Source organism: Vanessa tameamea, chromosome 23 (assembly GCF_037043105.1).
Source record: "Vanessa tameamea isolate UH-Manoa-2023 chromosome 23, ilVanTame1 primary haplotype, whole genome shotgun sequence".
Classification (NCBI taxonomy): domain Eukaryota; kingdom Metazoa; phylum Arthropoda; class Insecta; order Lepidoptera; family Nymphalidae; genus Vanessa; species Vanessa tameamea.
In genome coordinates this window covers 2,295,622-2,321,783 of record NC_087331.1, presented here as the reverse complement: position 1 = coordinate 2,321,783, position 26,162 = coordinate 2,295,622, and the positions used below count along the sequence as shown (strand labels likewise).

Here is a 26,162-nt window from a genome sequence, read left to right as displayed (position 1 = left end):
ACCATAATTTTAAAAAATAATAATTTAAAATATTTATTTAAATATATTAAGTAGGAGTTATTAGGACATTAAAAATTAAAAGTTATCGTATAATAAAAAATACAATTTTTCAAAATCGTGCAAACTTCATCAGTAGTTTCTCAAGTGATTTATATTTGTGTCCTACATCATAAATAAATTTAAAAAAGCGCATTGGCTACATACCGCTAAGTAAGTTTTAATACGAGAAACATAATTATTTTTAGTGTTGTATATACGAGTTAAACAGCAACAATTATACAATATTATGTATAAATCCAATATCAAATATTGGTAAACATGATAGAGTGTGAAACTTTCGTGTTTATAAATTATAATTTTGTAGATATGCTATTCAGTATTTAATGACGAAAAAAAAGTATGACTACAAACAATTTACATAAAAAAAAAACACACACACACACACACATTCTCTTTTCAAGTTCTTGCTTACTAGATTTTTTTTTAATTAATTGCTCGTTTTTATGTTCCGCGTAGAACAATGTCAATAATGTTTATATAGCAATAAGTATACGTTCACAGTATGCGTTATTACTTTTTTCTTTTATATTTATTAAAACGTATTATGCGCTGAATAATATCATCAATGACTAGACAGTATGTAAACTCTTATAACTCTGAACTTAATACATGAAGTTTAAAAACAAACAACAATATATTAAGTCGCGGATATACGTGTAATGGCTTTGTTATAGTTACATTGTTTTATTTTTTATCGGTAATTGTTACCGTGTAAATTAAAAAAAAAAATAACCTACATCATGTGCATTTCATGTATGCCTCGTTCGTGAATACGTGATACTTTTACTTTCCCATTCGTTGTTGCGTACAGATTGTATAATTATGCATGATTTTTATCAACTTAGACTTGTATCAAACCTCCTTGGACCGAACTAATAGAAGGTTATTGAGTTTCTCGGTCAAAATATTCGCAATGCCAGCCTGAAATTTGGAAGTTGGCAATGCCGCGGATAGTAGATAAAGGCTTTGGTCCTGCACTTAAACCTTCTCCGGTCGAGTCGGATCGCCGTATTACTACGCCTACTTGCACGCATGCAGACATACACTCATATTCAAAATTGACCGCTATCAAAAATCGTCCGAAAATTGATAAAAATAATCGAAATACAAAAACTTTAAGTTTTAGATAAAAACACAAATGTTAAAAACAACTGTATAAATATTAAATATATATTCATCTTGGTGTATTGAAGTCGCACTGACTGACTCACGCGCTGATCATATCGAAGCATTGTCGTCCATAATATTGCCCGTGAAATAACTCATGAATGAATCGAACCCAAACGGGAATTAACCGGAATTAATATCATCCTAATAAGTATATCTATCAAAATAAATAATTCTTGTACTTCTCCAATCCAGTTGTTCATTTTAAAATGCGTTATACATGATTCTGATAAATTCGAAATTGAATCTTATCACTATCGTGATAAACGTTAAATATTTAAAAAGATTTCGTATTCAACGGACTGTGTCGTTGCGGAACCGTGCCATTGACACGTTCAACGATCAGGCACCGTGACAAAGTCGGCCTTCAATAAATACCTCGGGCGACAAACGAGCCGCTTTTATCTCTTGAATCAAAAAACTGTATTCTTGAATATTAACTATGGTAATAATTTGTGTGGCAAAAGTCTTATAAACCTTTGTTGAGATTAGTTCTTATGGCTTAGTATATAAAAGTACAACTTGCTTTTAAAATAAGAGTACTTATTACATTTTGATTTGAAATTAAAATTAAATTCGATTTTTAAGACATTTTCTGCCTCGCACAACCACTCTGTGGAACCAGCTTTCGCCGGCGGTTTTTCCGAACCGATACGACTTAGGAACCTTCAAGAAAAGAACGTACTCCTTCCTGAAAGGCCGGCAACGCACCTGCAAGCCCCCCGGTGTTGCAGATGTCCATGGGCGGTGGTAGTCACTTTCCATCAGGTGAACCTCCTGCTCGTTTGCCACCTCTAACATAAAAAAAAAAAATATATATAACAGGTTTATTGACATGTGAATTATAAAATACCAAAGATATTATTATTTATAATGATTATTATTTATAATAATAATATTGAAAAGCTATTCCTGTCGTGGTCCAATATTACTTTAAAAAAAAAACCTAATTCAATTTAAAGAAAGAACAGAAAAAGTGGTACCTACTTGTAGTTTACGGCATTTAGTCCATAATATATTACACTGATAAATTTACACTAGTAGCTATAAATAACTGTACATTTCATTAGTATATTTTATTGTCATGGTTATCATTCTGTTTAATTAAATTTATTATATAATATATTATTTTTGCCTTAAATCTGCTTATTGAAGCGTAATAGGTAGACGCCGCCTATAGACATAGGCGTTATAAGAAATATTAACACATTCCATACATCACCAATGCGCACTGCTTGCACAAAGCCCTACCAAGCAAATTACATTACACTACAACCCTAAGCAGTAGGTAGCTGTTCATAATAGTATACAAAGCAAGTAAAACCGCGTTACACAACTAGGAAAACTAGTTCGATATATTCTCATTTATGACTGATGCAACGCGTCATAATGTACACAACACATCCGACCAGATAAGAGTTTTTATATAATAATAGTAAACAAATGTGTCATTGCCTTTTCATATTAATTATTTATATTTATAACTAGCTGGGCCCGCTACTTCGTACGCGTTTGAATTTAAAAAAGTTATTGTTGTAGCCTAAGTTACTCCTCATTACATCAACTATCTGCCAGTGAAAACCCCGTCAAAATCGGTCCAGCCGTTCCAGAGATTAAAAAAATATTGTGGTATACCGTATATACGTACATATGCATTTAGTTAAAAGCGGTTATTTTAATATTACAAACAAATACTCCAATTTTATTATATGTATAGATTTATTAGTTTATATGAAAGATAAGTGCCATTGCTCTTGGATTTAAGTTCAATTCAGGATATACTGCCAAGTATCAGTGTATTGTATCTCTATTGACTTCTGATTCTGAATGGACGTATTAACGTTTCACTTGACAATTGAGTGATACTTGTCTGTCTGAATCCGCAATCATAGGCTAAGATGCACGCGGTCTAACCAATGCACCATTTCTCAGTTTGATTACAAAATAATAAACATATTCATAAAAAATAATTTAACTTAACGAAGGATAAGTAAGTTGCATTAAATGCGTGCAAGTCGTGAAACGGGTGCCCTTATCGCTTATACATATAGGTATAATCCTTCTTGAGCAACTTTAAAGATAAAATGCACATCATAATAATTATCAATGCACTTAATATGCACGTCAATACCGTCAATATATCTTGAGATGTATATACATACATAATATACATTCTTATATATACGTAAAAAAAATTAGTAATGACTGCATAATAGTTTATGCAGTAATTACTAATTTTTTTTACGTTACTTACTACGTTAATTACTAACTACGTTAATTTTTTATAACAGACAACGCAACTAAACCACATGAGAAAAACAGTCAGTGGCAAATAGACTTAATCGTAGTCTCAATCATCATTGATATATTCAGACAGAGTGTCGCCCTACTAAAAAACTAAAACAAACGCCCAATCTTTATTATTTCGGTGTGCGTGGCAGCTACGCTTGACATTCGCCAAACGTCATCCAACTTTACTAGTGTGCGTGTTGGCCACTATATTTTTGACGCGTTTTCCGTATCTAGGCATATAAATTATTATCAAACGTCAAAGTAAAAAATAGGCCATTTTTTAAAAAAATATAGCCGTATCAGCGTAAAAATTGGAACAAAAAAATATATACATAACTATCGAAAAATATGGCGAAATTAAAAATATTATAATTAATCAATTAAATTACTAAGTATCGAAGTAGTAAAAATAACTTCAAAATGTAATTAATTTTATTAATTAAAAGTACATTAACTTTAGATAATATATAAAAAGGGAAACTGTAACGATGTCATTGGCATATTGTTTGATTAAAATGTTTAAAAAAATATACTAAGAACTCAATGTTATAACTCATTTATAATTATTTATTTTATTTTTTTTGTCCCATTTGCTGTCGAAACAGTTGGCCCTTGGCGTAATGGTGCAAAAAGTTTCATCAAAAGTATAACAGCTCGCCTTATTGCCTCCACTGGTGACAGGAGGGTTGGTTCGTTTTTAGCCCAGAGGATCGGAATTGCGATTCAACGGGGATATGCTGCTAGCATTCTTGCCACCATTCCACGCGGTCAAGATTTATACAGTAACTATTTTTAATTCATATTTGTATATATATTTAAGCACTTTATGTTATCTATTTTTTTTATCAGTATTTGTTAAAATAAATTTATAAAAAAATTAAAACTAAATTAATACAATCTGTAAAAAAAAAAAAATTATAACGTATGGTTTACTTATATATAAATGACATCAAATACTTTAAAAAAAGAAGACTAAATAAAATCGTACAACAATTATTTATTATTAATAAGACATATTATAAAAAACATTGACATTCTTAAAAAAAAAAGTTTCAAAGTGCATTTTTATTTTAAATTCAATATTACAAACTTGCAAAGGCCGGCGACGTAGTTTAATAGCTAATAATTTATTTTGTATACAATGTTTATTGTTCATTTTATTGTTATATAACTAATACATATAACCACGGTAAGTCGAGGAAATGTTCTTATCATATATATATACATATATGAATCGACTGCGTCGTTTGTCTTATGACTAGATATAAGGTTGGAGAACCCGAGGTCCTGAGTTCAAACCGCAGGTCGAGCCGATAAAAAGTCACTGGATTTTTCTATAGACAAATTCTCAGTGGCCTGGAAGTTTGAGCTCTCGTGCCTCAGATAGCAAGTAAAGCAGTTGGTCGTGAACTCATTCCGGTCATGTCAGATTTGATGTCCAATTATAAATCCACTCTCATAATCCAGGAGAGTGAGGGAATAGTCACAATTTTGCATTATAATATGTTAGATGGCCAGTTTATCTGGAGATCGTTCTTCGGTCTGGTGGACATCGTCGTATTTATGTGTTTATTATTCACAGAAAAAATGTGTGTTTTTGAGTAAATGGCGTTTCAATGTGAGTCCTCATTTTCTTACAAACCATAAACCATAAACATTCTTGCAAGTTGGCGCGTCTTTACACATAGCATAATTATTATTTTTTTAATTTATTTATTATAAAATATAATAAATACATTACATACATACAGCATTAAATCCGCCGCTTGTATCATAAAATATTAAATATTGAATTCATTTTAACATAAATCGTGACAACCTACTGTGATAAATAAAGATTATATAAATAAAAATATGAAATATTATTGTTATTTACTACTTAAGACATTTTATTCAAATGTTTCACAAACGTGCAACAGAATTGTTCGCGTTAATAAAATTTTCATACTTTTGATAATAATTTAACTTGCACGTAACATACAACATGAAAATATTTCATTTTAAATGTTTTGACATTTATGTTCACATTTATTGTTCAAAATAATATATTTATAGTCTAAGACCAATTGTAACGTCATGTACATAGAAGATAAAATATTTTTTAGACTTTAAAATTAAAAAAAACTTATAATGCTATATTAAATTAGTCGAACAGTAGACGTATTCTATAAAAATAAACTGGACACTAGTGTGAAATTTCAGAATATGTTGTGCGACATTGACCATAATAATTATAAAATATACATACTTACACGTACTAAAATGACGTATCGTAAATTGGTTGTCAAAATTTCACGAGTGAGATACGATGTGAATTCTTACAGAATCGCACTGCAGTTTGAAAAAATAATACACTTCTTAATCTTGGCGATGCATATTCAGTTGTCACTTATTATTATATTAATTACCCACACTACGAAACCTGTATATATATATTATATTGGAAATAATTTCCAGAAGCCCACAACACAGGTTTCTTAGTCTAGACTAGTAGACTAATATTTTAAAAGTATTTTGAGTTACAAGCACTATAAAAAAAGTATTCATATATTATGTTTTAGTGTAAATATCGGATAATTTCGATGGTATACAATTTATTCTATCATTAGTTGTCGTAATAGAATACAAACATTCGAGCCGATTTATATTCATACCGTGATTGGAGATCGGCATGTGGACATATCTTGTCCTACATTACTGAGTATAGTTAGCTAACTACATACATAACATCAGAGACAGCGAAGAAGATAGTTCTGTCTCAGCTAAATTGTCGAGCAACTAATAAAAAAGTAAAAATAAAATAAAAAATTCAATTAGACTTTTACAATGCACATTTGAATCGTAATTTTACAAACCATATAAAGTGAAGCTACCTCACTTATTCTCACACCCATGCAAAGCCACTATATAAAGGTACCACGAGTATTAAAAACGCGGTTTCTCTGTGAATTGGTAGAAAAACTTTTTAGCTCTTCACTAGTAAACGTTAAGGTATAACAAATAAGCCGAAGTATTATGGTTCAGTATATAAAACACGTGGTTATGATACGAAGATTGCAAGTTTAAATCTCGATAAACACTTTGTTATCACTTGATTTATATAATTTTACAATGTATGATATTTTACTAGGTTAAACACGTTTCGGATGGAATTTATACTGCAACCGCAGTATAGCAGCGTGGTGAAATAAACTACGAACCATCTCCATAAAATCGAAAGTATGCCTTTGTCCAGCGCTGGTACATTGTTAAGGCATCTATACTGTATATGTATTATAATGTAATAAGCTAAAGAGGTTTTGTTTTTTAACGCACTAATCTGAGCTATCTACCAGTCCCATTTGAAAGATTATATCTGATTTGAAGACTGTATGTTATTTGAAATCACGTTACGACCCGAGGGGGCGGAGCAGTAACGTTAACGCGGATAAAAACACGAGTTCCTAGTTATTGTATAAAAGCTAAAGCAATCTACCGCCAAACAGTAATACGACTGTTCTGTTGCTTTTTGAAGGATGCGTGTGCCAGTGTAACTACAGGCACAAGAGACATCTTAATTATCCTTTAGTTAGGTTGGTGGCGCAATTATGATGTAAGGGTTTTATGTATTTACAAGTCCGTCTACGTATTTGGAATTGAAAATCCAAACACATCACCAATGGCTGTCTGTTAATGCAATATTTTTATTACTTTAGATTTAAAGTTTGTAATTTATCGGACTAAAACAGATATCATTTCGTTGTTTGATACAAAATGAATTTATCCTAGATGTGAAATTACGTGTTATAATTTCTAGCCAATGTAGTGGAAGGTTACTCAAGTATAGGAAAATTACTTATGGTTCTATTACAATATGTGCATTTTTTTATATATTTATTGTAGACTGTATGAATTATGAACCATTGTTGACATCATCAATGTAATGCCTGTAACACTGGCTCCATCATCCTTAAACCCGAAACATAACAGTGAGTGGTGAATAGGTAAATATATTATTTTTTATTCTTTATTATAGTTAATATTACAGAGTACCCACGAAACTCTCCTTCGAAGTATGTAATGTATAAAAAAATATTTTTCTATTACATATACATACATAATTTTACTTTCGTTTTGATTGAATTTCGAACGAAACGTTTGCATTCAAATATTTATTACAACATGCAGTTGAAAGTTCTTATTTAGTTACGAGACGAAACGAACACCAATTGCGATGTTATCTGTATAAGGAATAATAGAATCCGTCTCGTACAAAAATCAACTCAAAAAAAAAAAAAAAGAAGCAAACATGCAATACAATGACTATACCACATCTATACTAATATATAGATCCACATCGATTCAAAAACCGTTCATTTTGAAGTTTACTTGAATAAATTGATTTTGATTTGACTTGATTATTAATGTGAAAGTAACTCCTTGTCTGTTTGTTGCTCTTTCAGGGCCACGAGCAATTTTGATAATATTTAGTATGGAGCGAGTTTGAACTACAAGGAAGAACATAGATTACTATTTTAAGCCTTACCTAATGACCAAGCGAAGCCGCGACAACTAGTTGTATATATATATTTATGTCTAGGTGTTATTATCAATAACAAAATCCGTTGCAGATAGATACATGAATGTATAAGTAAAGGAAATAACATTAAAAATAAGTAATGCTCTCTTATTTCAAAGTAATAATCTATTATTTCAAATAAGGTTGTTGCTATAAAGCTAAGTTATTTAAAAAGCCCGACTGCTGTGAAAATGCCGTCACGTCTCAAAAAATGATAATCTTATTTTCTTCAATTCAATATGAAGAACAGATCGTAATGTTATTGATTAATCAAACATCTTATTCGTTTTTAACGAATACACATATTTTAAACATGGCGCAATGGTTAGAACTTGCGTCCGAAACGAAAATTACGGGTCAAATCTAGCAAGCACACCTTTTCATTTGCTTAATATGAGTTTGTTATTCGTGTCGTGCTTGGCGATGAAGGAAAATATCGTGAGTGACTGTCCAATCACTAGAGCATCTTTGTAAAATAAATAAGCCTTCTCAAAAGGGTAGCCAGCCTTAGCGAAACTGTGGGGACATTACAGGCCAATCATCCATAACATAAACCTTACTTTGATATCTATCTGTGCATAGACGACCTCCGTGGTCGAGTAGTACACCGGTTTTCATGGGTACGCCACTCCGAGGTCTCGGGTTCGATTCCCGACCGAGTCGATGTAGAAAAAAGTTCAATAATTTTCTATGTTGTCTTGGGTCTGGGTGTTTGTGGTACCGTCGTTACTTCTGATTTGCCATAACACAAGTGCTTTAGCTACTTACATTGGGATCAGAGTAATGTATGTGATGTTGTCCAATATTTATTATATTTATAGAATATTAAGCGGTGGAAATTAATAAACGCTCAGCTGTCAGTTAAATTTATTTTTTCTGTTTTATCTGTGGACAAAAGCGAAAACACGCTTACGTCGTCCGGTATTGTAGTCCAGTGTTGTGTAGAGAAAGTGCAACCAGTGTCAAATTAACGCCATTACATATAACATATATGAGTTACTTAAAAATCAACTTAAACTTGAAGTCTTAAGAATTGTTTTCGTATGATGTTTATTTCGATATTCATATTTTTATGTCAAACGAATATGATACGTTGGATAAACGTCAATTATTGCAAATTACACTTTAAGTCTTGCTTGTTACGATGTAAAATATTTTTTTTACGTTTGTTTAAATAATTTTACTCAATTGTAGGAACTTATTAATTAGCGCTTGTAATCTACTGGCGTTGATGAAGACATAATTAATTAGTAACGTCTGTTTCCTAAAATTATATGCTATAGCTATAGCTAGTCTTGACTATTAAAAATTTTATATTTTAATAATTGTATATAGAAATGATTACATTCTTAAATTGACGTCTGTCAATATGAGAATATCGTCTGTTTATTTATATTGCATATGATAATCAATAAAAAAAAATGTAGTCCTCAAACTTAAATTGTAATGCTGTCTAAAAAAAATAATTAACATAAGATACACCAAAGGCACTGACAACAGTCTGTGGAGCTACAAATATAAAAATAATTTAAAATATATATACAGGTATATATTAGAATACATTTTCTGTTAATAATATAATATATAGACTTTCTTTGTTTATACAATGTTTCCTAGTGGTAAAGTGATGGGTGGTGGTGGTGGTGGTGGTGGTATAGTAGTAATTAGTGTTAGGTGTTCTCGTTTATCTTCTCTAAAAAAGAACCTTATTTTTATACCGATACAAAAACTTTTTTTAAAAAAAGTTTTTTTAATCTCTGTTTTCAATCAAATTTATTACTTGTTACTTTGAACATAAAAACAAAAAAAAAAACATAGGAAGTGCATTCAATGTAACGCTTGTCATGCGATGTTGATTAAGTCAAGGTGCAAAGAAACAAAGAGCAGACATTATTATGACAAAGAAATAAGTCTTTACTCTTATTTTTCGTGATAACATGAAAAAATTACACATCTTGGTGTACAAGACTTGTAAGTAATATGAAAAAAAAAAACACCCTAAAGGCATCCACGCACGCACTCACCCACCCACACAAACAAACAAACTAACATACGCTTATATTAAAATCATCATTTAACATTATACAAGTTGTATCAAGGTGTATATTCAAGAATAGGAAAATAATAGACATAAAAGAAATAAACATTTCTTTGAAAAACTGTTATTAAATTAATATATTATGTTCAATTATTATTATTAAAACATTTGTATGATACAAATAAGTTATTTCATAATCAAACGAACACATGAAAGTTAAAAAAATGAGGAAAACGGTACGTAATAAAAAATTAAACAATAAACCGGGGAATCCCAGATAGAAAAAGGAAGTTATTAAAAAAAAATGTCACGATTGATCGAGACTATAATAAGGAAAATCGAAGTAAGCCGATTAGTCATTCTTTGCATATTATAAACAATGTCATATTTTATAAAAAGTTTCCACAATTCAGGGGTCAATTCTACTAACGAAATAATTTCATCGCAATCGAATCGAAACATAATAGTAGTCCAGTTGCGGTTCCGTCGAAGTTGGATCGGAATATAATCGCTAATATATCGTAACTGTTATAAACTATGTAGTAGAATTTTGTCCAATTACGATTATAATACCATACAATTACGATTCAGTTGACAATTATTTATATGAAGAATAGTCGAACTTGGATCGAATTGGTTTCGAAAACGTATCGTAATCGTTATAGCTTAGTAAAATTGGCCACCAACAGTTGAGATTCGTGGAGTTATTCTGTAAGAACAAACTCACATGAACACCGACATTTACCATTTAAATGATACACGTAACTTGACTTACAAGTTACAACATTTTCCAAGTGACATTCAAAGTTAGTTCAGAGTTCTTACAAAATAGCATTACTGATATGGATTAGTGAATAAACCACCACTTTGTATTGCTGTTCAACACAAACGGACACAACTAAGTCAACAGGCATCAGAAATCTCATCAAAAAAGGAACTTTATTTGTATGTAACATAGAGTTTAAAATCATTTCATGCTGGTATTTGCATACCCGTCACCCTCCTACACTCAAAACTGCTACCTTCGCAACTCCGTTCGTAGTATATCATAAAAAAAACATTGACGTTGATAAAGTATTCATTGAGTAAAGCAAGGTTATCAATACCTGTCACTATATAGGCGTGTCATGAAAATATATATCTTCGAATCGTTATAATAATCCATTAATTCAATTGAATCATATGCGGAAACGAGCGGATTTTACTCAATAATTATTTAACTGACAATTTTTTATCTAATATATTTAATTTATAATATGTATTAATTTCAATGAAACGTCATTATATTACCATGTTAATAAGTAGAGGAATAATAAAGATCTGCCAAGACGAGCCAACTACACAGTAAATGTTATAGAACACAAATATTTGTACCATTAATCTAAACTCTCGAAAAAGATCCGTCTCTGGCCCAACGGTTTTACGTGTTTGAAGGTACAGAACATACTAGCATATTAATGACTCCAGATTTACAAACAGTTTTCAACAACGTTGAAAACTGTTTATAAATCCCGTTAAGTTAACCCGACCATAGTATATAGTTTTAAGATATTAAAAGTACCATTTTCAAACGAACCTAGCAATCCTAAGAGATCATAGACCTCTTTTCTTGTGGCAGCTTGCACCCAATGCAGGACTATTGATTGAATTGAATGGCCTGTACCTACTTCTTATAGTGTGTACGTTTGCCTAATAAAATCATATTTTGCATATCAAAATAAAATATGTAAATTGTGTACGAATGTACCTAATAAGGAAACGAAAATTGCCTACTATAATTATGATTATTGAGGTCATTTATTAAGTATGCAATGTATTAATTATTTAATGAAATTCTAACTGGTTTAAAGTGGTTATAACTTGTGACCCAACTTTCCGAGTAACCAATCCGGACAAGAAGAAGGTGTCGGAAGTCAATTCAAGACTGTGCCACAGCGGATTATTAAATAAAACACATCTCAGAATTTTTTTAATGCACTCCCACATCCTCACAATATTTGTTATCTATCCCTCTCTTTCAATTTTATAAAATTCACACGAAAGAAAAGGACAAAAGCTAAGCAGTAACCAGTTTGGGTTCTGACCTTGAAATACTTGTTAAAAATTCGTGACGTCATAACGAAGTTTGTGGAGCCTTTGAACTACATTAATAAAACCCAAGGTTTCGCGCGTATTTCAAAACAAGATTTTTGTAGTTGTATCAGATCATTGACTTCCACACGTTGTCTAATGTATAGTATAAATTATAGTTCCATAGCTTTTTATTTCAATTTAAATGTATTTTGATACAAAGTATTTTTAACGAATGGCTGAAGTTTATTCGATAAAATGCTCAAGTAAAGATTACGCAATTTTGCAATATCTATCTCATTCGAAATATATATATATATATATATTTAATTGATAATATCTGTAATGCTTATAATCATAATAGTAAGCTTTAAAATATGTTATTATGCTTGCAAATTAAAGGGTCTTCAAAGGTCATTAAGAAACCTCTTTTGCAGTAAACAATACAAACTCGCCTGACAATAAATAATCATAATAATACAGGTCCGGATTTAGAACAACCCTTTTTTTTCGCGGGAAAACCGCATGACGCGTTTCCCCCATATGATGTTGGTTATGTGGGGCTGACCGGCGCTGAAGACGCCGGAATACCCACTAAAAAACCAACGGTACCCACTCCGTCAGGGGCATCACGTTAGCATGCCATGCTACCGTGACGCCCCGACGGTTAGCCCACCATGGGCCTCCAAGCTAGAGGAGTTCCCGTACAGAGAACCCCCCTACTCCCGGCTACGCTTACAGCGGGGGGAAGAGAGAAGGTGCGCATAGCGCTGATGCCTTCTCCCCGGTCTTCTTCGTCGGAGCGAATCCACGGAGGCACTCTCCTCACGCGCCCGCTCCGCAGCCTCTTTCTGCGACATGACTTTTAGGACAACCCGGGGGCAACAACTAATTCTTATTTTTCAAATAATTTGAACAATATCCTTAGGTTGGGTTTTTTAACAATTTATTGGTGGACAAATTAAATTAATAAAATGATTTAACAAATATCATTGTTTGATATATTATACGTATATAGATTTGATACTCGTATATAACTATATCTACATATTCATACATATATTACTTATATTAAAATTATTAACTCATCGGAATTATGTTATTTTTAAGAATCTCAGTTATATGTGGGTGGCCCCTCTTGAAGAATCACCGCCCCCCTCCTAAATCCGGCTCTGTAACATAATTATGATATTGTATACAAAATTATAATATTCATACAAAACTTGCGTTTATCGACTAGGAAATACAAATATTCTCACGCTCAAATAAAACAATACAATCACTGAAGCAGGTTCACCATTAATTAACTTATATTCTGAACTGTCATGCCATGGCATTTTAAACATGATCTTATCTTTTGTGTTACATAAAAAGTAAAAAATGTAATGTTTATACAAAACCTCGTATTAAAACCTGCACAGTATTTATTTGCAAATCAAACAAAATCTATCCGTTTTTTAAAACCTCTGGTCGCTCAGTGATCGAAGTACTCCCTAATCTATTTCTATTGGAATGAGACGTATTATACTTCGAATGACATTCAAAGATAACACGAGGGATTTTTATTTAAAACAAATTATAAATGTAATGTAACAGCCTTTCACGAGATGAATTATAAGCTAATAAAAAATCAGTGGGGCTTGGGTTTGAACTAAACATTGAAACATCTCGGCTAATCGGAATATTTATAATAATAATATATTAATAAAACAAGACGAGACACGACGGATGTGATAAGGTATTATTTTTAAAATTATTAATTATTATAACTTGTGTAAAGTATTACGTACTTCTATGTGGAGTACTACCGACGGCCAAATTCTATTTTAATTTATTAGTACTGCAAAAAAAATCCCGTTCACCTTCTGCTGCAAGGAATTCACGCACAGTTCAACATATAATTAAATGTACGACCTTCTGCATATGTTATAATTATACATACTCAAAAGAAAATTGTAATAAAATATCGATTTTAAAGTTTAATAACCGACCTTAATACTTGACTCAAAAGTTTACTATAATCAAAACTAAAATCCGCTTTGATTTTAGTACCTACACTTAATAATGTTCAACTCATATTCGTACGATATTAACGAACTCACATCTAAACATTCGTTACCCGTAAGGCGATTCCCACGCAATTTCTTAAGACAAAGCTTGTAACAATTAGCCCACATCATAAGAAATTTAGAAGTCACGCGATGTAACGTGTCGAAGTACCAAAATGCCATTATGTATAAGGTTTAACGGATTACAGGTTTAAATTATAGAGTAGAAAGTTATCAAACTGAAATAAGAATTTTATTTACTTCCCGATCGCAATCCAACAAGCAAAAAATGTCATCGAAATCAATCCAAGCGCTCCAACCCTTTAAGAATTAAGTTACACACAGCTCGAGAGTTTTTTGCATGCCCTAATTAAGTACCCTGGATTAAAAAGACCCTGCTTAAAACCCATCATAACAATGTTAAGTTTGGTATATGAAATGTTTAATAACAGTAAATAATCGTTTATAAACTTTTACTTGGTGTTATTTAAACTGATCAAGAATTCTGATAAGGAATAGCGTTCACGTCAAACCTTACCTCCTTGCGACCGCGCCCTAGATTCAACCCTCATAAATTATACATTTAAGAAACATTTCTTTAACAAAGGTTGACATGTCCTAGTTTACTTCGACACGAACATTTTCTATAATAATTAACAAAATATATGTATATATGTTATTTAAATTATATGAAGAAAACGAGAACTAATAAATGGCGAACCCCACACAACCGCTTAGATGCTCCGATCTAAGTTTTATACTCGGAGCAAGTAAAAGAGTACTAGAGTAAAAACTCAATAGCATTTTCCCTTTTGGGACGATACTCAGCTTAAGGGATTTGTAGCCAACTAACAAATGATTATTATATAATTAAAATATCTATTTATGTTTGTTAAGCGTTGTTAGGTGAGAATACAATTATTTGGTTAAATAAAAGTTTACATATCAACGTTTAAACTATGATATATTTTTCATAAGCCAATTGTCACACACATTGAATTTGAAGCTCTAATTTTAATTAAAAAACAGTCCCCGTAATTTCTCTTTTGTTTTAAATCAATTCAATGATATTACAAGACTTTTTTCGTTGATTGCATACTTCGGTAATGAGATGATCGCCTCCAGGCTGTTTCAAATAACGGAAATATATTTATTGTTATTATATGAAAACAATAGTTATAAAAAATTACATTTTAAAAAAAGAATCCGCTGCGTTTCATTCGCCGGTTCTTCTCAGGTCCGAGGTGTTAATTTCCGAACCGGTGGTAGATTTTTGAATAAGCAAATGTAACAGTTCTATTTTAATGATTTTTGACTTTGAAATGTATTTTATTTCAATAAACTCTACAACAATGCATTGCTCTTTTAAATAATTAGATTTACAATTATGTTGGTATTCACCATTATTATTAACCAATCCTGTGTAAATCCAGGTTTCTATCCAAAAAGTATTATATATTGCCGTTAATGTTTCCAAAGTTATTGTTTAAAATTACATTAAATTACTTTAGTAACGAATGTACTTATTAGATATATACAAGACACATCAATACAATCTCTACAAGCCTTTCTGGAACCCCTACTTAGTAGCCATTGAAATCACCTACTTGCTCGTGCAGGTCAATTTGATAGCACCTATCAAATTATTGAATTACATTTCATTTTAAATATACTTGTGAATATATACGACAATTATAAGTAGGTTAAAATCGACTTCATAGATTTTATTACAGTACTGACTTTGCTAAATACTATTGAATCTAAATATTCAGTTAGTATTAAACGCTGTACACGCACAATAATAAAAATATATCACAATCTTTTATACAAAATAACATGTTTTATAGTAGACCGTTGATTCCTTCTGGTGGGGTAGTTCTCACAGTGCAAGGTGCTGCGGTGCACCAGTGCCCCTAAGATAAAACAATGACTTATTTATTTAATTATTAGTGACATAATCCCGTATATAAGAAACTAGTGGTTGCCTACGTCTTCGCTCGCGTTTTAGGGGTTGGTCGTCAGGTGTTAAACATAATAAAGTAGCTCCTGTCCGTCCTTGGTCGTCAAACTTCGTTCAAATTCAGTGCTGTGGTTTGGCCGTGAAAGAGCAACAGACAGACAAGAGTTACTTTCGCATTTATAATATTAATATAGATTACATTTACTAAAGCTTATATATCGGGTGCACGCAAAATAACAGGCAAGTAAATTTAAAAGCAGTGTAAGTTAATTTTAAAAACAAATGTATGCATGAGTAACAGAATAAGAGCAACTGGTTCTTTATTATAAGTATTTAATTATTTTTTAAAAAGTAATAGCAACAGTTAAAGTAAAAATAAAAATCATCATACATTAGCTATTGCCAAGCCCTTTTCTCCATTCAACGCTGTACAACCTTTATCCGCCCTTTACACCGCTATTAAATAAAGTAAAGTAAAAGTAAAGTAACTGACTTTTAATGTCCCACTTCTGGGCTAAGGCCACATCTCCCTTTTGACGAAAAATTGTGGAGCGTCACTACGCTGCTCCAATGCTGATTGATACACATATAACAAAATGTCATTCAAATAGGACACGTGCAGGTTTCCTCATGATATTTCCCTATTAACCCGAAATCATCGTAAGAGGCACGCGTTCTAAACTATTCGCCATCGTGACTCTAGATAAATAAAACTTTGTAAATATAATAATAGTAACTTCTATGTCGTATACAGGTTAATAAATTGCCTAAAGCTACACGAGGTGGCCTTGTTCTACTTGTAGCCGGATATGGTTATTAGGAAGTAATAAGGATATCCAAATATTTAAAACCGGTTACTCAATGTGATTGGAAGTAATTATTATAAGTATCAAATTCTCCAACGATTAAATATTTAGTCTCGACTGGTAAAATTCCCATTAAAGGACTAAAATCTTCACTTTAAGTTGACATTTCCAAAAAAACTTAGTACGCATCGTGAAAGGAGTTACCAATTTAAATTCAATATACAATACAATACAAGTCGATCAGACTTAAAGTTTTGAAGATCTCCTGATGAATCAGTCAATTGTATTTAACTTATACGTATACATTACTTGTTGTCGCATACGACTTTGTTCGCGTTTTAGGGGTTAGTCGTCAGGTTCTTCCTTGGGGCTTAAGTTTGCTTCATACCCAATTTCAACTATACCCTACGTCGCTAATACCCCACCAAACTTGGGAACTAAGATGTTACGTCCCCTTGTACATTGCTAATTCACCCTTCAAACCGGTACACAGAAGACAAATTTCTGTTTAACGGTTTATGTAATGTTTGAGAAATAAACTAATTAAGATGATGATTTACTGCGTAGGAGATATTAATAATGGTGTACAACGGGTTCCCACGCAATTTTGCACTGTTATGCTATAAATTTATCATACATTGATGATAATCATACGGCTTGAAGGTATTCGTATGAAGTGTTGGTAGAAGTACACAGAAACTATAACAACTTCTAGCTGGCTATCGGAATACAATGTTTTTTTTTTTTCGTTGGCAACAAACAGTACCTACACAATCAATTTCGTAAATACAAATATTACTTTTTTAAATTAAATTTATTCGTTAGGGCTTTGTGTAAGCCCGTCTGGATAGGTACCACTCATTATATATTCTACCGCAAAGCATCAATACTCGGAATTGTTGTGTTCCAGCTTAAAGGACAGTGTAACTACAGGCACAGGAGACATAATGTCTTAGTTCCCAAGGTTGGTGACGCATTGGTATGAATAATTATGAATATTTCTGACAGTACCAGTATGGGCAGTGGTTATCACTTACCATTTGGCTCTTTTGCCTATCTATATTAAAAAAAAAAAATCCAATACCAGTTCCCAATGATTGATTAACACATATAACAAAGTACTAGACGAAGATTTTACGAAAGACAATTAATTAATTAAAGAACGACTTAAAAGAGAGAAATGACAATTCAATCAGGATATATATCTATCTATATTTACTAACAATTTAATTTGACAAGAGATACGCAATATAAATTGTAACACGTACATTGTATCTATGAAGGATTCGATTTATTTTACAAACTAAACGTTATCTAGACCTTGTCCCGCAAGGTTAGTATCAAGTCGACCTCACCAATAATGGTCGTTATAAAAATGGGGACACTCAACGAAACTGTACGTTTTAATACTAATTAATGATTAATTATACCTGTATATACGGGACCAGATTAGGCAGTGCAGGCAGACCAAACATTTAAGGAGGTTTTAATGAGATTTAAAAAAAATGAATTTAAATATATTAATAGTCTATGCTGTTCTTGAGGAGTTTCTACTTTAGTTGCCTAGCTAACATAGAGCAGGCGTTCCGGTGCACCAGTGCACCTAAGCTCTGGATCCCTAGGGGCAACATATTAAAAATATAACAATGACTTTTTAAACTATTATGACATTTATTAATTTTAATAAATTTGCTATATCTGTATATATAACACACATTCCATTATTTTTGTATATTTATTTCTTTAATTACACATTTTATATATGTAAATACGTTATCAATTTTAACATAATTAAATTCTATAGTATAAATAGTGTTATCACTTTGAAAAAATCTCCTACAGACTCCTTAACAAGTATATAATTGATGTAAAGAACGTATTTTTATAATTGAATATTAAAATGTATCAAACTTTTATAGTTAAAGTCGCAAAACCAAGACCTAACATCAATCTCATCAAATAGACTAATCCAATTTTAGAAGGAGAGATAAACAAACCATCATCATTATTAAAATGTTCTAGGAGTTCTGCTATTTTATGTAATAAAATAGTTTAGTAGAGTTAGTAGTTTAGTCTGTATGTAATAGTAGTATATATTAATAATACAACACAATTCCACTTAACTACTTATGTATATCAACTGTAATTGTCCTTCCAAAATTCACAAAAGTTTTCACAAATCGATCAACCAAAGATGTTGTTTCAATTCCAGATCTAGCTCCTCTGTAATTGGAACAGGCCATACTAACTCATCATGCGCACCATATACCTATTCCAATGGAAGTAAGAAAAGAGATAAACAAATCTTAGATCTATGTATTTAATGTTATTTGCTAATAACTCGGCTATATTATGCACTACTAAGAGTTTATGATTTTTTTTTTAAATCAACACTATTGCACTTCCAAAGTTCCAATAACATTGTCGACATTCAAAACGTAATTATTTCGCAAATCCATAGATTAATCAAGCTCTCGACCAATGACATCGCGTCAATTTGCTGTCAAATGTTGTTTATTTGGCTTTTTTCCTGTTATGGTTGGAATAAAGTATATATGTACCTTCAAATGAAACTTAAACCACTTTTTACAAGGTGATTTAATTTGCCTGTTTACTAAAACTGCCTCATTAGTCTACTGTCTAGCACATAAGGCTACATATTTCGAAGTCCTCGATTCCTTAACAGTAGTTGGCTGTGGTTCCATGAGAATGACCTTATTTTTAACAGTTTACAGATTACAATCTCATGCTTGTTTGATTTATTAGGTGACGATAATATTTTTTATTATAAATGCATTTAAAATAAATAGTCATTGTTAGTATTAGGCAATTACGAAGTGTGAAATTGGTGTCACCTTCGTTACTTGTTATCACAATTATAACAAAAAGTTTACATATAATAGGATCAATGGCTTCTATTGCAGGAGACATTGATTTAAATAAACAATATTCGACAATTCCGAGTCAATGAAGAAGTCGCTTGGACTCTACGACGCCCTATGCAAACTTGAATTCCATTATTACTTCCATTTTACATTCCATATCCATTAATGTATTTGATGTTGTCCAATAAAAAAAAAAAAAGAAAAATTATGAATATAATCGTTCTTTTAATTTAGGTTATGATGCTGACTGGAGATAAAACACATTAGACATGAATACGAATACAGATAAAATAAACACCCAACGCAAAGGAAAACACGCCGGTGATCATACCTTCATCTATTGTAATATTAATTAGATTGAGTAATATGATTAGTTGGATATTGTGACATCTATTGCGTTATCTGCGCTGGTATTGATTACCACAAATTTGATTCTCGCTTACAACGATTATTTTTGTCATATACATCGTGGTAAAATTATATCAAGCGTGTCGTATTGTTGCACTGGAAACATTGGAAAAAGTTGTAGGTACATTTCTATTACCTATACGAATCTACCCTGATAGTTATTATTTATATCAAAAAATAGAACCATGGTAAATTTGTTCTTGAAATAGTTGCGCAATTATCACTCACAATCGCCAATTCGGGTGACCAACAAACATCTCACATATAACGTCAATTTAATCGTTAATATCGGCTCCCGTAATCAATGTGTCGTAATTCGTCACTCAAAATTATCACACCGTATAAATCTATAAAATTGTTGCTCATGAAGTGTAAATAAATAAAATATAATTGTGCATGTTCATGTTTAACAATACACAAATAATTGTACATTGCTTATAGAAACTATGTTTTCTTTATTTTAGTAATCGAGTTTTAAGTACCGTTTTTATATAAATATATCTGAAGTGGTCATCATCGAACATAAACATTGGCGCGGTAAGAAATATTAACCATTGCTTACGTCGCCAATGCGCAAATATCTGGCTCACTCACCGTTCAAACCAGAACACAGCAATACTAAGTATTGCGATAGAATATGCGGAAATTGGGTGGTAGTTACCCAGACGAACAAAGCCCTGTCACCAAGTAAATGTCCTAAATCAAGCCAATATATTAAACAACCCGCCACGTCCTCGGGAATAATGTTAATGTAGCTTTCTATCAGTGAAAACATTTTTGAATTGGACCATAAGTACCAGAAATTACCTCATACATACAAAAAAAAAAACAAATTTAATCTCTTTACCATATATATATATTAGATATACCAGATTTTTTGGAGTCATTTTGTTTCATCCCAACATGATTGAAAATCTTTCACAGCCTACTTCATACAAAGCCGCATAATCATATCTTTGATAGCTTATATAGCAACAGTTTAATATTATTTAAGATTTATCCTTAACAGTAATGTAATAAGACATAAAAAATCGTAATTAATTTGAAAATAATCTGTCACATACTAATTATATCGAATCAGGTATAATAATCGTTGCATCATTGGTTACTCCAATTAAAAATTATTACATAAACAACGTAGGTTTAAAAACATTAATTATCGTAAAAACAGGAAATTATGAAACTGGTTTAAAACGTATTGCATGAAATAAATTAAATAAAAAATTAATCCATCATTATACATAACAAACCTTCGTATATTTGCAACTTTACTAATGCCTGCAAGGTCAGCATACATTTAGTTCACACCCTTTCACTTCTACCATGACCTCACTTCCGTAAACGTAATTCACGGCGATTCCGTTACTCAATTAAATTAACGGCCATACCATGATATGTTATCACTCTGTGTCATAGTAGATTTATAAGTAGTTGTCGCCTGCGGCTTAGCTCGCGTTTTAGTAGTCAGATGTTAGGCATAAACAGTCTATATCCTTCCTTGGAATCCAAGCTTGCTTCATAGCAAATATAATCTAATACGATTCAAAGGTTTGGTCGTGAAAGAGCAACAGACAAACAGATAGACAGAAAGAGTTGCTTTCGCATTTATAATATTAGTATAGACCAACGAAGCAACTTACTATATATGTATATAACCATGACATTAGCTAAAAAATAATACAATGTTATCAACTCTCACACCGAAGATTCAATTAAAATAAGAACTTGCTGCACTTTTACGTAAAGCATGACGCAAAAAATGCAGCAACTAACTTAATAAAACCAGACGATAAAAAAGAGATTTATTTAAATTAAGAACTGTCGCTCTGTGGCGTGACAACCTTAGAGGCAATGATCGCAGCAAATAACTTATCCAATGAAATCTAACATTGAATTCAATTAAGCACATGTAAATAAAGTCAATTGACTTTTTCAGATGTAAGCTGTATTAGGTACTAGTTTTAACTTCTACTTTCAACCGCGGTTTCGCTCGTGTGAAGGGACGGCAGGTGTTCTATAATATATGTCCTTTTGGTACTACTGATAACATGTTTGCATAATTTCATGACGATCGGTTGAGTAGTTAAGTCGCACTTCCTTTCGCATTTATAATAAATAAAAAATCGAAATATTCTTTATTTAAGTCGGCTCCTTAAGGCACTTTTGGACCGTCATGTTACGGCGTTGAATTAAATGTACCACCCGTTCGAAAAGTAGATTCCATCGAAATGTACCGACAAGCAACTCATTAGTTACTATTTTTCACCATTCCAATTAAAGAATATGTCAATTAAGTACAATAATATTAATTAGGGTAGCCTACATTGTTCACTGGATAGAAAACGTGGATCCCTAAAGATCGTAAGCGTAAATAGATAAAACAAGAGATAATTTTACCACGTGTAAAATTTACACCTACAATTCATCATGTAATGTCATCAGTATCATGTTTATCACAAAGAAATGTGTATCCGTCAATCCGCAGTGGAGTAGGTCGATTAAGCTCCGTAATATTTTCCTTAACAGGAAAACTGGCCTTTCAATCCAGAACTGTTGCATTGATGGCCTTTTACTGACTTCCTTTTGCCATATGGTCAATACAGTATAAGTAAAATTTGTAATTAAATTTATTTGGATTTCTGTCCTAATAAAAAATAACCTTTACCAAATATAAAAAAAATCAACAAAGATTATTTTATATCCAACGTGCTCACTAATGTGCATTTATAATGATTTCGACCATGGCAGCGTTTTTCATAAGAGACTGTGAAGGAAATATTTAGTTAGTATTTTATTTTGTGTTTCGCAAATACCAGTGTTCTATTCCTTTGATCTCAGAATCCTGGAAACTGTTTAGGGTCATTATAAAAAGCTCCGAGATACGGCATTGTAGAATCCAACTTTCAAACGAATGAGAATGACAGAAAATGACTTGTTTAAAAAACCCAACAACCTTATTAGGTCAGATCTACAGCCTAAACAAGTTATTAGACCAACGACAGAGAAGCATTTATATTAACATGTTTAAGCGTGTTAAATGTAGCATAAAAATATTAAGTTTAAAACAAAATTAAAGTTAGATTCTACCGAGAATAGTCGGTATGAATCTAGTTAGACTTGGTTTCAAATGATGACTGTTAGAAATACATCTAACGAGTTAAAAAGTATTTATTGTCTATGGAAAAATGTTGATGTATTTATTATTTAGTGTCTATAATATATGACAGTAAACCGATGGCTTTGATGAGTAGGATTTTTGGCTACATAATCAGCCTGTAAATTTCCCACTGCTGGGCTAAGGCCTCCTCTCCCGTTGAGGAGAAGGTATGGAGCATATTCCACCACGCTGCTCCAATGCGGGTTGGTGGAATACACATGTGGCAGAATTTCGTTGAAATTAGACACATGCAGGTTTCCTCACGATGTTTTCCTTCACCGCCGAGCACGATATGAATTATAAACACAAATTAAGCACATGAAAATTCAGTGGTGCCTGCCTGGGTTTGAACCCGAAATCATCGGTTAAGATGCACGCGTTCTAGCCACTGGGCCATCTCATACACAAATAAAGACGAATTATTTCATATATAATTGTGGATGTAATGCTTACGAAATACTTAAACTATACTACACATAAAACATTACGTTACTGCAATACATTTGTTCAACCAATACAAATAAAATATCTTGTAACAATAATTAAAACAGGTTTTTCTTTGATTACAGTTACAAACAGACATGCTGCGAAGGAAAAGAAACGTGAAATTAATACTGATAACGGTATTATCACTCGTCAATGTTTCCCATCAATATGGCTCTGGAGCTCCGCCTTTGGTAAGATGCCTTATTTATTATACCGGTATGGGAAAACAATCTATAAAAACTTTTCTTTGTTTTTGAAACAATATATTAATACTAATAGTATAAATCAGAACGAAACGTTTTTTTGCCTGTCGTTTATAGTAATAACCAAAAAATGACAATTTAAATTTCACGTACAATACGTGTGGCGAGAGGAGCCAGCTAATAGGTAACTGAGTCGAAACACAATACTGGCCCTCAAAATACTAACAAATTGACATTTAAACGCAATCAAAAAAATTATAAAAAAAGAAAAAGACCGAGGAAACTCTTCTCCTGAGTGAATATTAAAATTATATTAAGTTTTAATTTGAAGTGCCTAACACAAATAAATCACTAGTCATTCCTAAGATAGCAAGACACTTCTGATCTTGAAGTTTAATTGTTTAAGTAAAGTTTAGAGTGCTCTAAACTTATTTCGTGTCTCGAAACTAAAGATGTTACGCTATTTTGAAGGTATCCTTTAAATTTTGTAATTATTATACCTTAGTCACTATCGTATTTATCTTTCTGACATTCATGATCGTGTTCTGCTGATAGTTTTGAGTTTGTTCTTACAGAACAAATGTACTGCGCGTCAAATGACATGACATTGGTTTAAAAGTATTCTATTTAAACTTTTAAAAATCAGTAAAGTTAAATTAGAACGATTGCAATGCAACGTTACCTATGTGACGTCTCCAAATGAAACCATTATGACGGATCATTCATTCTCTTATGTATTTTATTATTTTTCCAATGGTTCATCCATGATTTTAAATAAGAACAAACAGTTTATTATGTAACGTAGCGAAGCAATTGCGATTATTATTGATATATTCCGGTGCGAAGGGCGTTTCAAACGAAACAATTTAACTCTCACGTTTGGCTTTACATTGGCAATCAGTCGGCACTTGAAACGTAAACTACAATGGAATTCTATTTAAAGCTAATGTTACTTTCTGTTCTATGAATCATGCACCCTTCACCGGAACGCTTATAATAGAATTTCTTGTCATACTCTCTAACTGGTTTTATAAAATAAAACACTTGCTTGGTGGACTTTGTGCAAGTCCTGTCTATAATCTTATCACTCATTATATATTCTAACGCCAAGCAGCAATACTTGGTATTGTGTAGTTTCGGTTTGAAGAACGAATGAGCCAATGTCACTACAGGCACAATGGACATAATATGTTCCCAAGGTTGGTGGCGCATTGGTAATCTAAAGAATGGTTGAAATTTCTTACTAGTGGTGACTATTTATCAGGTGGCCAATATAAATATTAGAAGAAAGTCAGGTTTATGTTCCTAAAACGTTCCTGCTATAGCAGGTTATAAATACCGAACGAATTATTTAAACAGATTTTAGTGATTGTTGAACTAAAAACATTTACACTTCAAATGAATTGTAAATCAAAACTATCAAAAAAACAACGCGATTAATGAAGTAAGAATTAAAAGAAATAAAATAATAACTATATCGGAATTGTTCTTTGGAATGCCATTACTGTAGTTTTTTAACATGAAGTGCAATGTCAAGTTGATGGAAATTAATTAGGTTGATGGATCGTAAGGTTTTTTACGAGAGGTGAAAAACAGAGTGCTTAGCGTTCGATCTATCGTGCAACTCAAATCCATTTTTTTCAATTCGCTATTTTATATTAATGAGTAACTTATTCTAAGAAAAACTTTGCTCTATAATCAAACCTACAATAATACCGTTATTTCTTTTAAAGGCCTGCGTAGATCAAATGCCACGACACAGCGACATCCAAGCACAGACATCGGTGCCCCCATACGCCATATTTACGTCAGCGTCACAAGTAAGGCAAGGAGATGTGCTGAACGTTACCATTGGTAGTCCATTTGGTGCACCGGCACCGATTGGTGGATTTATCTTACAAGCGCGAGGAATACAAGTAAGTCTTACTTATCATTCGAGGAAAATTGTGGAAAATAGCACTTAATTTACATAAATAATGTCGACCTATTAAATGCAAATTTATATGAAAACAACATCACCAGTA

At 31.9% G+C, this 26,162-nt stretch overlaps 1 protein-coding gene across 2 annotated transcripts in view; it reads left to right on the top strand.

The window, feature by feature from the left end:
• Positions 1-26,162, top strand: part of LOC113397662 (putative ferric-chelate reductase 1 homolog) — a 35,527-nt gene that overhangs the window by 464 nt on the left and 8,901 nt on the right. The window contains exons 1-3 of one of the 2 annotated variants that reach the window (XM_064218609.1): positions 5,159-5,164; positions 24,033-24,126; positions 25,872-26,054. In XM_064218609.1, the coding sequence (XP_064074679.1) occupies positions 5,163-5,164; positions 24,033-24,126; positions 25,872-26,054 (279 nt within the window). In that variant the 5' untranslated portion in view covers positions 5,159-5,162. Of the gene's footprint in view, positions 1-5,158; positions 5,165-24,018; positions 24,127-25,871; positions 26,055-26,162 lie in introns of those variants that run through there. The other variant, XM_026636082.2, reaches the window with a different exon arrangement.